At 46.4% G+C, this 16,860-nt stretch overlaps 1 protein-coding gene across 11 annotated transcripts in view; it reads right to left on the reverse strand.

Moving 5' to 3' along the window:
• Positions 1 to 16,860, reverse strand: part of ARHGEF9 (Cdc42 guanine nucleotide exchange factor 9) — a 185,398-nt gene that overhangs the window by 26,806 nt on the left and 141,732 nt on the right. For all 11 annotated transcript variants that reach the window (XM_067005070.1, XM_067005075.1, XM_067005074.1 and 8 more), the window contains 3 exons: positions 15,408 to 15,640; positions 10,941 to 11,070; positions 3,693 to 3,824 (listed from right to left, as the gene is read on the reverse strand). In XM_067005070.1, coding sequence (XP_066861171.1) covers positions 3,693 to 3,824; positions 10,941 to 11,070; positions 15,408 to 15,640 — 495 coding nt within the window. The remainder of the gene's footprint in view (positions 1 to 3,692; positions 3,825 to 10,940; positions 11,071 to 15,407; positions 15,641 to 16,860) is intronic.

Here is a 16,860-nt window from a genome sequence, read left to right on the forward strand (position 1 = left end):
CCAGCTGACAGCAGGGCTGCTAGGAAGGAAACTCAAACTTACATAGGGAGGGGACGTGTTGCTTTGCGAGCAGCAAAATAAAAATAATTATTAAATAATGGCTACAAATGAAAGAAAGTTGTTACTTGGGATAAAGATGTATTTTTGGTACTCTGTCTGGGTTCAGCAGCACTACAGCGTGCCCAGAGGATCAGCAGCTTGTCATACAGGCACACACAAGGGTCATGGGCATGCAAGGAGCAGCGTGCTCTCTAGGGACTGGGATATCCCGCGCGTTGGTTGGCTGGAAGCAGAAAGCTGATGAAATTTTTGCAGAGAAAGAACTGGCTTTCATCGGTTCTTTTCTGGATGCTGCAGGAATTCATATACCACCGTCCTGGACCTGACGTGCACCTGCTGCTATCAGCGAATGCCACTAACACCTCGCCTCAGCCCAGAGGGGTGAAGCTGATTCCAGCCAGTATTTGCCACATCGAAATTATTTCATCACCCACTGCATGAACTGGTGAGTGCTGTGAGCCCAGCGCGTGACAAGTTTTGTAGACAATTGAGTTCCAAGCAAACAATGGAGAATACGAACATCCAAAACTGTCACAAAGCTTATGGAGTCAGGCTGTATCTGTTCCATCAGAAACTCATGGAGCAGCATCTGCCAAGCCAACGAATCCATATGCATTAACTAAGAGATCTGAGAGCACTGAGCTGTGGCAGCTGCAACGTTTTACCAGTGAGACAACAGGTATTAAAGGTGAGGAATATGTGCAGGCAACTGCTAAGAAGATCAGGAGGAGTGGGAGACCTTGCCTGAAATATACTCTAGTCTTCCTCAAGCCTCCCAGGATATCTAGCACGCTTTCATCAAGCTAACGCAACTGTGATATATTTGAATAGGAAATTGGTTTTAGTTCCTTATTTATATTAAAAATCTCTCTTACCAATAAACAGGTAAAATTCAACCATTATAATTAAAAAATGTTTTCTCAAATAGACCGTGTCACAATTAAAGACGTGTCACGCCTACTAATTTATTGTATCTGAAGAAAAGCCACATATGCAGAAGACTTACTGAAGAGGAAGATTCACCGAGATGTGCCAGGATAATTGGTACCAGAGCTGAAAGTTTTGATCAGACTCAATAACCACACAAACCTCACAAAAAATATAGGTCAGGTTGTTTGTGAATTTTCTCACTGCCCGTCTCTGGAAGACCAGGAGTCCTGTTTAGTCCGCTGCTTTGGAAGCCTCTGAAAGATTTAATTCTCCCTGCACACAAGGCAGAGGAGCTGGCAGCCCTGCACCAGTCTGGACTCTGAGACCTTCTGGAAATCTGAAACTTAGGCGTTTTGCCTTGCCCTTCTGGACTCCACCAACTTCTTTTCCCTGAGGGTTTGTGCAAGTGGGACACGAAAGCATCTCGCAAGCCACATGCCGCTCTCCAGCACTTCGATTCCCATGACTGGCACCAGGCTGTGCTGCAGCTGACCCCGCGATGTGGTGCTCTGCCCACCCCGGCCAGATGAAGCACCAGCACCCCTGCAGACCTGCCATCTCCCATCTCTTGGTAGCCTGTGGGTCCTATTTCATCTCCTCAGAGGATAATTTTAAAGCCCAGGGTAAAGGAGGCTGACCCCTGGCTTCCTGCACCTTGATATAAATGCTGCTTCCCTAAGAAAGCTGCAGGATCTGGCACTGGCACTAATGGGGAGGTTTGGGTGCCTGTTGTGGTCTGCAACAGCAGAGCCTGACTTGGTCAAACCAACACAGGCTACAAATCAGTCCGATTTACTTTATATAGGATACATGACCCCAAAACATGAGCTGACACTCCTCTGAATTCTGTCCTTGAAAAATGTTTCTTAACAACTTTAAGGAGAACACTATCAAGATGGGAAAGTCCAGCCGTAACCCCCTCTCCCCTCCTACCCCATCACTCTGAAATACAAAAACTGCAGTTCGGCGCTGGAAAGGCAGATGCAGAAGGAGACGATACAACTTGGCGTGGTCCCTGTGCTCGTGGGCTCACTGGATGAGCGACCCCCCTCTGCCCCATCACCCTGAAGCCCCGTGTCCCCCAGGACCTCAGTAATGGCAGCAGAGCCCACCCGACCTTGCCACGGGGCTGGTCGCTGCCAGGAAGACCCAGAACCACCACGCTGTCTCTGAGATGGCAAAAATCTGCAGGGTGCTTTCCTGCGAAGGCATCTCTTGTGTGACATTGCCACGCGTACAACACAAAATGCCTTCTGAATGCATAAGGGAAGAGGACACACCAGCACTGTTTGCATACTGATCCAACCTCTCGAGCCCCAGCAGCCTGCGGTGAATTGGGGCTGGGGGCAATGCTTGATACTTCTCTGGATCAGACCCAGCACAAGCCAAACTGGATGCTGCCATATGAATCGGAAATTCAGGATCACAATCAAAGTTTAGGAGGTCAAGATTAAAAAAAAATTAAACCCAGCTGTACATTTCCACTCATTTTGACAGTTCTTCGAACATCTGATGTTGTTATTGTTGCTTGTTTTTTTGTTTTGTTTTTAACAGAAATGGGAAAGATGTGAAAAGCACAACGGGGAGGGTTGGGGGGGGGGGGGGGGGGGGGGAAGTACACGCGTTCCAGAAGGCAAAATTTCAGTCAGCCGTGACTCAGGAGAAGCAAGTGCCACCCACTGAACTGCACAGGCCCCAGCGCGGCAGCGGGCAGTGATGCCGCGGTGAGTCAGGAGCCACCCACGCCCCCACCCCCGCGGCTCCCTGTGGCACAGGGCACTCCTCGGAGGGCTGCCACGCGGCGCGGGTCTCGCTCAGCCTCTCCTCGGCGTACCCAGCATGACAGGAGCACAGCCCCGGTGTGCTCGACCGCAGGCAGCTGTGGCGCGCCCTCACTCCCGCTTGAAGCAGGTCCAGGGGACTCCCCCTGTGCAGGTGTTGGTGTAGCTGTGGTGCGAACGTCAGTGAGTCCCGGTCTGCCAGCAGATGCAGGCGCCCAGGACTTACGATCTCTGTCGCTTTGCTTTGAACAGCTGTGATGATAATAAGCTGGGATCACCTTACCGGGACTATGGCAATACAGCTCTGCTGCTGCTGCCTAACACAGTCGCTCCAAAACACAGTCCATCTGCTATCAATACTGCAACGCATTGTTCCTTCACTACCTTTCTCTGCCTTCGTGGTGGGTTTCATGGCAGAGATGTCCCCTAAAACACAGCAACTACATGAAGATGAGGTTTAAAATCCATTTCACTGAGTGACAGCACATACACCCTGTTACAGACCAGACTGCTGCCTGGTATTTCTTCAAGAGGCAACAGTCATCACTTTGGTGCAGTAATTGAGTTGTCTGCCCAAGCGCCAGGCTTTATAGTTCATACAGAAATTCTAGGGCTATCTAATCTCGGATCATATGTTGCAGCCAAAACCCAAAAGTAGAAGTGAGGCAACGAGCCAAAACGAGGGGCACATGAGAAAAAGGCATGAAAAGAACAAGTGGAAGCTGGATTTGCTACTAGCATAAAAAACCCTCTATCATATTATACTCACCATCCTGTAACTCAGTATTTCTAGCATGTGGCGCTATCCATGTCCTCTGCACACGTAGCAAACAGCCACCTTGCCCTAAAAACCACTTTGGAATGGAAAGCCTGTCCCCAGCATGTCCTTAGCAGTGCTGCTTTCTCCCTGGATGTCCTTACCTTCTTGCAGAGAACCATCTGGTGATCAAAGAGAAAGAAAACACGCTGCTGGTTCCGTCCATAAGGCTGGTAAATCCAGGACATCTCTCCTGTGTAGATCAACTCTGAGCTGCGGTCCAAGATATCATCTCCCTGGAGGGCACAGAGAATGAGGCCACGTGAGCCACTGCTCCCAGCCATGGCATGCTTTTGCTTTGCAGAACAGGGAGGGGCAATAATTAAATAAGATTTTGGCCCTTTTGTATCTCTCAAAGCTGCCCTGTCTGACTTCCGACCAGAGACTGGGGATGGGGGATCATTCTGAACGAAAGGAAATCACTTAAGTGTGGACATTCAAAGCACGGCCATTATGGTTCACCCTGCAACGAGCAATGGGACAGCACAACCGCTGCTGCAGGACACCGTCCCCGATCCCCCTGCTCTGCCACCCCCAGCTCTTGCTGCAGGTGCCCATCCCGCAGCTCTGCGGGGCTCCCTCGGGCACGAGGCCTCCTGTCTGTCCCCGCAGCCCCTGGGTCTGCCCCGGCAGAGCACCCCGCTCTCACCAGGCTACTGCAGCCCCCTCGCTCTGAGCTCCCTCCGACCCCTGCCTCCTGCCCACTTCGTGCTTAGGGCAGCAAATTCCCCGTCACCCCCTCTCCCTGTAGAAAAGGATCCCAGTGCAAGTCCCCCCTGGAGGTACCAGGCCAGCTACCAAAATCATCTGCAGTGGGATATCAATTCCCTCACCAGCGGGGCTGCCAAAATTCACCCCTCCAGACTGCTGCCTCTCCTCCCACCCTTTCAGGCAATGACAGTCCCCTCTCCCGTGGGTTGTCAGAGCTCCCCATCTCCCAAAATCTATCTGGCCCCACGGCTGGCAAGGCCTCCCCGGCCGGCTGCCAGAATGCCCTCACCCTTTCTCTGCCTCCGGCTAACGCTTGTTTTCCTCTCCGATTTTTTTTTTAAGGATTCATGAGCAGATGGTCTTGAAAACACAGCACTCTCTCTCCCACTCTCTGAGAGAACAAATGCAGTCACCCTCCACTAATTGGGATGAGCTGGACTTTTTAAAAAGTTAATTAAAATCTATTTATTAAAAATGGGTGAATTCACCACCACCTGCCCTGTGGGCATCTCTCACTCTGCAACACCACAGAAGGAAATAGGACGACTTCAGCTACAAGGTAAGGAGCAGGATTTGAGAATGAAAGAAACGCTTTCTTTTTTCTTTTTTGGCTCTGAAACTAGTGCAGTTCTGGCTTTGATGCCGAACTAGAGCCAATCCTAGGATGAGAGCATCCCAAAATCTCATCCAACAGCTTGTAAGGGTTCAGCTAGCTATGGGGGGCATCTAGATAGACACGCTTTTCTGGTTCCACTTATACTTGAAGGTGCCAAAGCAACTAAGAGTCACCCCACTTCTCATTTCTCGGTGAGGATTTCAGACTGCTGTTCAGGTAAATGTGTAATTAACCTCTCAGCATTGATTGGAAGCAACTGTCTGAGTCCCTGGGCCCTGTGACAACAGCAACTTCATTAAGTCGCTGCATCATCACGCTGCAGCAGACTTCCAAATTGCCTTAGCGAGGTGTTTATCTGCCTCTCTATCTCCTTTCTGTGGCTGCAGTATCCGAAGGCCTAATTAGAGATAACTTCCCAGGCACACAGGGGGTCATTCCCAGAAGGGATGGGCCTTACGAGGTCTCACAGAGTGGTGGCAGGGCCTAATCTCAGTGGGTACCTCCTGGCCAAAAACCAGGGACCGAGAGCTGCTGAGAAAGCTCGGGCCTAGGCAAGCCTATGAAAAAGAAGCCTCTGAAGGAAATACACGGGCTCCAGAAATTGGGGGCTTTTCTGACTAAACGTGAGCTTACACGAAGAAGATTAATACAAGCCTACGGACAGGAGCTTTTATGAGAGGGGGCAAGCCTAGAAGAGGCTGTCTGCTAAAAATAGAAAACCAGCTTTGTCTTTTACTCCTGTGGTAGCATCTCAAGCCTGAGGATACACAGAGGACTCTGTAAACACTTCTACTTGATTAGCTGAATCCAAACCATGTCGTCCCTGCAAGCAATTTAAAACAAAAAAAATCAGATCTGAAACGATAGGATTTGTATTGCATTTTGTATGTGTGAAAACCATTTTTGTATACAGTCCATAGGCTAGAATAGATGGTTTCCAGTGCTCTTTGAACAGCATCAAGTGTCTTCTGCTGGCGGGGCATCCCTACCAGGGGCTTACGGGGTCCGGGCAGAGCGGCGGGCAAGGAGGGAGGCGTTCCTTTTCAGGCTGTCCCGCTGCTTCATCCCAAGAGCAACACCTGGGCTGGGGCTGTCGCGGCTCAGACCACCCCTGTGCCCGAGCCCACCTCTAGCACAGCCCCTGGCTGCTACTGCTGGGCACAAAATCCCCTTTCCTAGTTAGCATTCAGCGAGCAGGGCTCTCTTCTGCCTGACACTGCTGTTCTTTAATTAGAGATTGACAGGCTGATTAGCACTCTGGGCTACGGAAAGATCAGAAAAAGGAAAGCGAGAGAAATGTTGTCCTTTTCATCAGGCTCATTTTTTTGATACCTTCTGTTGCTGGGGAAAAGGAAAAAAAAAAAAAAAGGAAAAAAAGAAAAGAAAAGATGGATCTGTTTCAGTCCCTGTTGTGATTTTTTCCCAGGAGGATTTCTCATCAGGCTGTCCTCACTTTGAAAACAGCACGTTTCGTGTCATTCTTGGATTCAATAACATAATATTACGCTGAAGCCAACTATAATATATTACATAATTAAGGGCACCGAGTCTTGATTTAAAGGACCAGTAAATAACAAGAATGGGAAGAAATTTAAAAGGACGGTGTTCATTATATCTCTCAATTATATATATTTTTCCCTTCATGTAAATATAATGCTCTTGAAATCTGCCAAAGTGGCAACCCACGGGAATCTTGGGTAGAAATATCTGGAAATCTACATAAACCGAAGTAATCTGCTTAAATAGCAGGTTAAGACTAATGCAGGCTGACGAGCAAGGCTCTCTCCGGTGCCAAACACGCTGCTGCTGGCTCGGGGACTGCCAGTGATCCCCTCCCTGGGGATGTCCATGGGACGGGGAGCCCTGCCACATCGCCTCCCTCCTCTGAGAAAGACCTGCCCAAACGGTGGGCTTTGGGGGAATAATCTCTTCATAGTGCTATGTACACATTATGCAGTGACCTTTGGGATCTGCAACTCTCTCAGAGGGGCCAAGGAGGGACTGAGCACGTAAAGGCTGCCCAGAACGGGCGCTGTCTGGCCCATTTCAGGTCTGATCCAGAGGAGACTTTGCACGCTGGTCTGAGCCCGCTCCAGCTAACTGTGTGCACCAGTTTTACCTACCGGCCTTTAAATGTCACTGTTTTGATCTAAGGATATTTAACTGCAAGTAAGAGGATGACGCTGAGCGAAGGGAAATAGAGGCTGAACATCAGGAAACACTTCATAACAACAAGAGCTCTCAGACACTGAAAGGTCTCGGCGGGAGGTGGTGGAAGCCCTATATTCTGCGCCATTAACAACCGAAAGGACAAAAGGCACTAGAGAATTTAGTGTAGGCAGGGGCAGCACCTCTCTAGGTCTGTTTGTACATTGGAAATCCAAGTTACAAAATAAAAAAAGTGAGTCACACATGGTAACAGTCCAATCCAGGGTTCTGGGTCAAGACCATGTTCCTACAAATTATACAGGAACACATTTCAAAGTGATTGGGATTATTTCTAATTTACAGCAGTCAGCGAGATCTGAATCATCCCTGAAGATTTCGCCCAGTCATTACTTGTACAAAGCTACCAGAGCTGCCAGTAATTCCTCAGACTTCGTGCCCTGGCTGCCACAGCACAGTTATCAGCTGCCACTACAGTGAGGCCACTCTCTGTCGGTCCCATTGGCAATTTAAACCAGCAGCCCCTGCTTACGTGACTGCCTGAAAAAAAGGTCTGGCCTTGGTAACTGAAGGATGTTCACATCTGTCAAATCCTGACCCTGAAATTCACCTTCACGGGGCCATGCAGAAAATCTTGAGGGATTAAAATGATTCCTGAAACACACAGGCACAACTCCACAGGATTCAATAAAATCCCTTCTGCTCAGATTAGCTAGGACATGCCCCCTGCTTTTTAAATTTGTTTTAGGATCAGCAATATATGTGCATTCCCAATAACACCTTCTCCTTGCAAGAATATGTGTATGCACACTTTGTATACAAGACCATTTCAGATATGCACTCACTATTTGGTTTGGATTTTTTTCTTCTTTTTAAAAATCTATTTCCAACATCCTATCACAAAACACAGGTAAATTCAGAAATTAAAATGCAATTTCAGATCAGAGAGTCAACATTGCTAGTATATGTTACGGAAAAACATTTTTCTAAATGAAGTATTTCAGCATCCTTAAACATTTACCCTTGGTTGCTGCTGAAACAATTCACCAAATGCAAAATACAGCAGTAATTAGGGATCATCTCTATCTTGTGCCCTGCATGAATTTCTGGTGAGGGGAAGAAAAAAGCCTGAACTGTTTTTCTCCTCATTCCTCCTTTCTTGTAGTTGGGTTTGTTGTTTTTTGTTTTTTGGTGGTTTTTTTTTTTGGATTGTCTCAAGCAAGACTGTGCTGTACTCCAGATCCATGCTGCTATTGCTTGCTTGCACTGCTGTGCCAGCTGGAGAGATCAGGAAGCCACTGTGACACACACAGGGACGGAAAGGAGTGCTTTTGGGTACAAAGGCTAATTAGAGCAGGAATAGGGCCACAGGAAGATGGGAGGGTAATGCTGTGGGTTCCTGTCTCCGTTTCAGTGAGCATTTAAAATCAGCTGGATAAGCACTTGCACAAGCATGAAGTTGACATCGGGTCACCACCTCTCAGCTGACTGTCCTCCACCGAAGAGAAATTAGGAGTCACAGTCTTCTGCTCTCCAACCCAGATAACTCCCCACAGACTGGAAGAGAATATCTACCAGGAAATCCCTCTTCTGCTCCGTAACAGCCTAGCCGTAGGAGAGGTGGGCTTGAACCCCTGCAGGTTGGGTAGGAAATGGAGCCCTGATGGCCTCCATCCTGGGAGATGTGTCCTGCAGATAGAGATCAGCTGAGTGGGGGGGTTGGAAGTTAGCAGCCTGGGCTTGCAATGCCTGCAGAGAGCATCTGCACAGATCGAGGACAGAGCTAAGCATCAGATCTGACAGATCTGGCATCCTGCTCCCTTCCTGCATTATACTACAGCTGACTTCTGAGTGGTTTGGGTTTGGTTTTGTGCATCCTCCTGGCCATTACATGGACATCTGTGAAGTGGAGGCTGGATCTGATGATTCAGAAGTTACTTTAAAGGCAAGAATCCAGCAAAGTCCTCTGCTGCATCAAGCTCTCATCCTCTAGTGTTCTCACCACAACTCCACGACTATTCTTGATCCAAAACATAGTATAAAAATGGCAAGAATGGTGTTTTCCTGTGAATGGGGGCAGCAACTGTATTCCTGTTGGATCTCTGAGCAGCAGCAACAGCAGGTTCTGTTATACGGTGAGAAGCTGAAGGATGGTGCTGCGATATTGTGCTTGGAAATTTGGAGAAGTAATGGATAAGCCCCTGGAAGAATGAACTGGCAAGTTCCTGAGGATACGATGGAGATAAAGAGTAGGTACAGCTAAGCAGGAATGAATTATCAAGGATACAGCTAAATAAAAATGAATTATCAACTGAACTAATGGAATAGAAAAAGAAACTGCTATCCCACAGATCCTGTGTGGAGGTCACCTTGGCTTTCCACTTGCACATGAATATTCACTGACTAGGAATTGATCCGTCCTTAATCTAGATTTATTTACAACGAGAGTCTTGGCATTTCTTACAAATGACACACATTAGCTCATCACATAGAATATACTGAAGGCTGAAGATGTATCCAATAGTCCTGTGCCTCCTTGAAGGCAGTTTTCTAATTCTGAAAATGAGTGTATGTGTCAGTATTAGAGAGTGGTTTCTTCCCAGTAAACAACAATAAAACAATCAAGCAAATCATCTGCATTCTCTCATCTCACTGCCAGTCAAAATTTAAGAACCAGCTATGATTGCTGCATTTATATGTTTTATCAGGAGATCCAGGCTTGAATCTAACCCTCGTTATAGCAATGATACTAATTCAGTCAAGAAGGATATACTATTAGGTGATGTACCTGCATTTCTCTCCCTCTACTCCCAGCCTTCCTAGATCTTCCCCCCGCCCCCCCCCAAAAGAAAAAGAATAATTAAACAAACCATGCATCTTTCCCATATACTAACTCATACAGTGTTGTCCCATTGACTTGAATGTGGAGTTATTCCAAATCTTCATGACCGTAAGGAAGAATGGAAGCCATGCCACCACTGCAAGTACCTACTTACTAAACACATGGCTCGATGATTTAACACAGAGAGGGATTTACAAAAACATTTGTCCTGGGTCTGCCTCAAAAACCCTACTCACAGATTACATTCATACAATGACTCAAAAAAATTCAGGGATTAAAAAAAAAAAAAAAAAGGACAAGTGTTTAGCTCGGAAACAAGTGTTTAGTCTTTTAAAGCACATGGCAAAAATGTAGGAGAGCGAAGGCCTGCTGGTGGGGAATCCCTCTGCTGCCTTTGCCTTGCCTGTATTGGCCCCTTCCAACTCCTACGACTCTGTGATTCTGTATTCTTAGCTCATTAATTATACCGCAGCTACACACAGAGTTGGTTCAGACACACCTTTAAGTGGAAACTCAGTTTAAATGTGCAAGTAGCATCTCTTAAATTCAGCATAACATTTTGGCTTCTAATCATAAAAACAGAAGCTTTCTCCATTTTTTTTTAACCTGTCATGATTTCCAGGGCTTTTTGCTACCTCTTTTCCTACTTCTTCCCCAGTCACAAAGCACAGAGACAGAATGCACAAAGAGTTTCATCCAGATCTCTCTTACTCCCAGGACAACGGCATTGTAATCACAAACGTTAATTCAGACTTGTATTGATGAAATTGGAACTGGACCCTTGATTTTCTTCAGAGTACCATTAATGCTTTACATCCCCCAAAAGTATCATCTCCAAAGTCTGTAAGTATGACTCCTCTGTCCTGAGTTTAATCCCAGTTCCAAGGTCTTCTCCAACAAATACCCAGACCAGGTTGTGTGAAATGAGCTCTGCGGTCTAGGGTAGCTCCAACAACTGCATGGAATTTACTTTTCCCAGGTTTATAGCACCTAATCAGGGCAGAACAGGTACTGTACCTCCCAGTCCAGAACTGAGGCCTGCCATTGAGCTATCTTGTCAATGTTCTCCAGTCTCCGCTTCCGCTCGTTGATCTGTAGAGTCATGTTCCTCATGACGGCAAGAGCAGCAGCCACATACCTGTAGTCACTGTCAAACACAAGAGGGAAGTCCATGAAACAGAGCCTGATGTGCAGTGGAAACGTACAGCAGTCTGTCATCACCAGCAGCAAAATCTCACCATCCTTTTAGAAAGAAATGAAGGTAGGATTTGCCACTCATCATCATGTGTTTTTTTTTCCAACTTCAATGTCTTTCTGGATTGTTTGAAAAAAAAAAAAAAAAAAAAAGCAGCTGGCTTACAACCAAAATAGCATGTGTATGAGACAGAGAAGGCCACAGCTTCTCAGATGGTTTGCATTGAGGGAGCCCCACTGGGTACGGTCTGCCCTCTACCACCCCAACCTACAACTGCTGTGGGTATCACTCTCTAAAGACTTAAGGTGCTTGCTAAAGCACATCCTAAGAGAAAGTCCGAGCATTTTTATGGCCTGTCTTTGGGCCTGGATTTTTATGTTTTTAAAATGAGTATTAGAAAATATTTTTTGATTAGACGTCAGCCAGAGCCTCTTCCAAGCTATAAGGTGATGCCAAGAGTGCCCCAGAGCATAATCCAGTGGCATTCACTCATACTGCAGACTTCAGGTGAGCAAATCAAAAGAATTCTTTCTTCTTTTTTTTTCCCTTTTTTTTTTTTTTTTTTTTTTTCCCCCTGGACAGGCCTGTGAGTGTAATAACACAGAGTGAAAATAGCTTCCCGCCAGGGCCAGCAAAGATGATGATCAGTCTTTTCAAAAAGTGATGGCGAAATCAATGCTATTGATTTCCACCCTGTGCCTTCTTTTCCATTCCAGGGAACCTTAATGTTCGTTTTAATCAGAAAGACAGACAAGGCCAGCTGCCATAATGCCACCATAATTTATTAGTAACTTAAGGGCTGATATTGACTGCTGACTAATGAGAAAAACTGTGATTTTGGGCAGCTGCAGGGAGAATGGCTTTATTGATTATTGCTAAAGGATTGCACAGGTGACAGCTAAAATAGGGGTGAGTGCTGTGAATTAGAGTGGATCTTTAGGTCCATTTCCCCATTTGATCCATACAGGATAAATATTAAGAAACAATCACAACACAATATACAACAGAACATTATTTGCTATTTTGCTATCCTTTCTTGGGTGAAATCTTGAGATCTGTTTTCAATTTTTATTCAATTCTTATGTCAAAATTCTAGCTGGGGTTAAAAAAAAATCCTACAAAATTCCAAAGCATCAAGATTGGTCCTTCAACAAAGTAAGGGAGAATAGAGGATGGGCTGACATACGCAGCCTGATACACAAAGAAGGATTTTTTGCAAGGGAGGCTCATGTCAGTCCACCCGTTAGCAGAGTCTCCATATAGTAACGTGTTCACACACTCCTAATTCCAGCTCCAATCTGCAGCAGGAGCACTCAGGACACCAGCAAGCTGCACTTAGGACCTTTATATATTTACTTCATATTAAACTGGTGTAAATCTTTAGGAGGTGAACAGATGTGGCTTTGTGAAAAATTCAAATGAACCAGCCTCAAAACAATGAGCAATTGAAGGGAGCCAGGCTTTGAAAACACCCTCATGCCTGCCTCCATGTGGAGTGGGCCAATGCCAATCAAGCTGGGTTTTATCTTGGTAATGCTAATTCACTAATTCTAATGTTCTGTTTGAAGAGAAAACCCCATGCACATTTTTCATTCACACAGTAATGAAGAAAGAGTCATGCCTGAACTTTTTTTGGGCTCCTAGCCCATGTCTGCGGCAGAGCTGGCAAAAACTTTGAAGAAAAAAATAACAGAAGCAAAGCATTTGGCCAGTGAATTAATAATAGGCTAACATTAACTATAAAATTAAGGTAAAGAAATTGCTGATTACTTTTGGGATGCAGTGACCCCTTTCCTGGGCTCAGTCAGGATGCAACCCTAGACTTTTGCCTAATATCACATGCTAACTTGAGGGAGAGTGGTCAGGTTTCTGATTTCAGCGCTGTTGTCCTGAACTGGTACAGGGAAGATGCACAGCTCTACAAGCACGTATTAGTGAAGAGGAGGTAGCAAAGAAAAAGAATATCATGTCCCACTCTTAGATGAAGCTAGCAATTACTTTCATTGGGACTCAGGGCCCTTTCTGAGGTTTGCCTTACTCTGTAAATGGTTCGATTGATTTAAACAGCGTTTTCTACACTGCAAAATTCTAATCAGAGTGCCTAAGAGACTCCTAATCCAGCCAGTGATGGGCCTGATTTCATTTTATTAGTCCACTAATTAGCCCACCAGAAAATTATTCTAGCTTCTGTTTCAGACTCACAATCAAATTACAAGCACTGTCAAACTGCAAGTGCATGAGGACAGCTCACCACCTGATTAAGGAGCCCAGCTGAAGCTCCCCAGTTGGCTTCTTGGTTTCTATCGTTCATCGCTGACGCTGACGGTGCCCCAACCTGCAGGTAGCTGGCTTTTCCCTGTGTCTGGTATTGCCACAACATGACATTCCCCAAAGATTATTTGCTGTTCTTCTCAGACTTCACTCATCCCACCTCCAATCCCAAAGGAAGCAGAAAATGTTTTTATTTCAAGAGGTACTGGGGCAGCCTGGGTTTTCTGTACAGCCCTGACGTGGAGGCATCTGGTGCTAAGACGCACTCCCTGCGCATCACTTTCCCTGCTCATGGCATAAAGTGCTCTGGGCCGCGAGCTGGGCTGCCTGGAGGTTGCTCCCAGGCTCCTTGAATGCTGGAATTGGAGGAGCCAGACCACAGGATGGTGTGGTGCAACTCACTGCATTCCTGTGTCATAACGCCATTCCGCCAGAAGTCAGCAAGTTCTTTGGGGCATGCCCGCACTAACCAAGGCACAGCACGCCACGGGGCTGAGACAAGGCACAGCATTTTGCTGGCTCTCTGTGCAGCCACAGGTTCCACACGTGCGCTGTGTTACAGCTCCAGGGGGCTTACACTTCACTAATGCAAGGCAAACAATCCTGCTTTTCCTTCTCGGAAAATGAAGAAAGAAGAGAAATGAAGTGTCCATAGCTGTGTCCTATCACAGGCACAATCCAGTAAAAAAGAGCTCTCAGTCTGAATCAACTAATCGTTGCTTAATGGCAGGAAAGCGCTGTCTCCGCAGAGTATGACTCTGTCTGATCACTTAAACACATGCCAATTTTAAAACATCCCAAAGGAGTGCACTCTTCCAAATAATTTACCCTTGTGTAATCACACTGTCCACATACCCTTTGGTATGTCTACCAAGCAATTCAGAGAAGGTCACTTTAAGCACAGACCTCCCCGCCCTGAGGCTGCTAGCAGCTCCCCCTTGTAAAGCCAGGCATCCAAGTTCATGTGTGGGGACATCACATGGCTGGTGAGCAAAAGAAACCACAACGTTTGGGATCCTAGAGCTGATTTCTGATACCCCAACATTCCCATGAGTCCACTCCAAGTTTGATTTGGCCTTGCAAGGAAAGGAAAAAAGAAATTGGATCGGGAGCCAAATGCATATCGAAATTGGTGATTTTTAACTGAGCGTTCAGCTAGTATCAATCAGTGAAACTGGTGAACCAGGTCATCGCAAATGAATGTACCTCTTTGCTCATGTCACTTTTCTGTGCACTTCCAGAGCTGGTTTTGGGAAACAAAAACAAAAAATCAAACACTTGCAGAAGTTTCTGAAACTTTGTGGTCTTTTTTTTTCTTTCTTTTTTTTTTTTTTTCTCTAAACTACTTCATTTTAAAAAGGGTTTTGGAAAAAGAAAGAAAACTGACAAGGTAGAGGATAATCGGTTCTTAGGGGGCCTCATTCTTCTTTCACCTATCATAACTGATATCGTAGGTACTATTCTCGATTCACACTAGGTCAGGTAATTAGGTTGATTGCCCTCATCAGTAGAGATCCGTAAAATTCTGGGGAAGATATCAAGCTGCCAGGTGCTCCTCTGATCCTTAAAACTCAATGGCAAAATCAGAGATGGAATGAGGCTGAAAAGCAGAATGGGCTCTGAATTTTCCCAAGATCTGAGCATAGGCAGGTTTGAGTTGCAGATGTGGCCCTCCACCCACTACAGGCTGAGGTCCTCTCTAGGATAAAGGAATAAGCCTTTCTGACCACTGACTGCTAATTAAGTAATTTTTCTAGTGTAACCAGTAGCATCATATAGTACATCCATGGGTAATTAGTTCATGTCTGATTACAAGAGAGATGAGCTTGGCTCCACTGAGAATCGGTGCTTTGAGAAGCTTTCTAGCTATCTGCTGAACCTTTGCCCTGCTTCAATTTACACAAGATGTCATTAAGAGAAGAGCTGGACAGAAATAAAAACAACCCCCATGTGCATTAAGAGACCACGTAAAAAAGCAGTGAGCAAAACCCCTTTGTGTAATAAGAGCATCCCCATACCTGTGATCCTGTGCAGTATACTTGAGTAGCTCTGCGAGCTGCAGGGGGTATTTGCAAATCTTCTGCACTGGCGTCAGAAGGAAACCGTCGATGGCAATATTAATCATCTGCTGCAACAGACGACACGCTTCGAAGAAATTCTGGTACCTGCTATCTTTCATCAGCTTGGAAAGCTCCATGCATGCATCCAAATGGTTATTACAGTACTCCGAGTAGATCCAGAAGCCATCTTGCTGTGAAAGGCAGGAGGGAAGGGAGCGCACGTCAGACAGGCGCCACGAGCAGGCCGTCACCCGACCTGCCAATGTGACGGCTGAAGAAAAAGTGACACCCCAACGGGAGGAGGGAGGACTGATCCCCAAGTCCTTTTCCTGCTCAGAGAAGGTGCTGCACGATTGCTGCATGGGGAGCAGGGAGGCAGAGGGGGCCCGTGTCCTGCACGTTGTTGAGGTCTCTGTAGGTACCGGCTGTGGTAAAGGAAAGCCCTGTGGGTGTTCTCAGTTTCAAATTGACTGATGAGATTTTCTTTGTGAAAGGTAAAGGTAGAACCAAGTCACAGCTCAGGCCTTTGGTAATACCGGAGGATCTTGTTATTTCTAGAGCTCTTTCCTTGAGAGATCATGAAGCACCTGAAAAGTGCTTGGGAGCTGAGTAGTTTTGAACACCCCTTTACCAACAGGGAACCCCAGGAACCAACTACTGTGCGGATTTCCCCAGAGCCAGAAAACACCAAAGACTGGAAAAACAAACAAACAACAAAAACCCCTTGCATGTGTGTGCCCAGCCACCCTTTGCAGTGCTCTCACCAGGCTTTTTTGTACTAGTTGGGCTGGAATCTCCATTTCCTGCCTTCACGGACCACAGATTGTCCCCAGATGCCACACAGACACCCCAAATGAAAGGTGTAAGAAAGATCACACTGCAAGGGAGAGGCAGAAACAAACTGGCTGCCACATTTAAGACTGTAGTTCAGACAGCCCTGATATAAGCCCAGGTATTTTACGTTAAAAGCCTGAGGTGCTTCACCAGGTTGTGGGCGATGCTTTACAAACTACAGAAAGGACTCGTACTTTTTTGGGGGGTCCAATACTGATGCTACTTTTTTGGGTCCCGTAGGGATCTGATTAGGATGGCTTGTGAGTGGATTTAAGTAAAGGCAGGCTATAACGTGCCTTTCTGGGAGCAGGGGAGCCTGCTTTCCTCCCCATCCCCGCGGCTGATCAAGAGCCAAGCACTGACGCCTCTCTCCTGCTGAAGTGGGTGAGGAATGAGCTGGCAGGCCCAAACAACAGGATCTTAACGTCCTCATCCTTCAGTTTCCCCAGATGGCTAAACAGGGATAATTTATCAGGAGTTTATTAGCCAGCTTTCAACCCCTATGGAAATGATGACAGCAATGTCAGGTATTCCTCCCAGTAACAGCAGTAGTAACTTTTAGTTACTGTTACTGTAA

This window comes from Anser cygnoides, chromosome 13 (genome assembly GCF_040182565.1).
Source record: "Anser cygnoides isolate HZ-2024a breed goose chromosome 13, Taihu_goose_T2T_genome, whole genome shotgun sequence".
Lineage (NCBI taxonomy): Eukaryota > Metazoa > Chordata > Aves > Anseriformes > Anatidae > Anser > Anser cygnoides.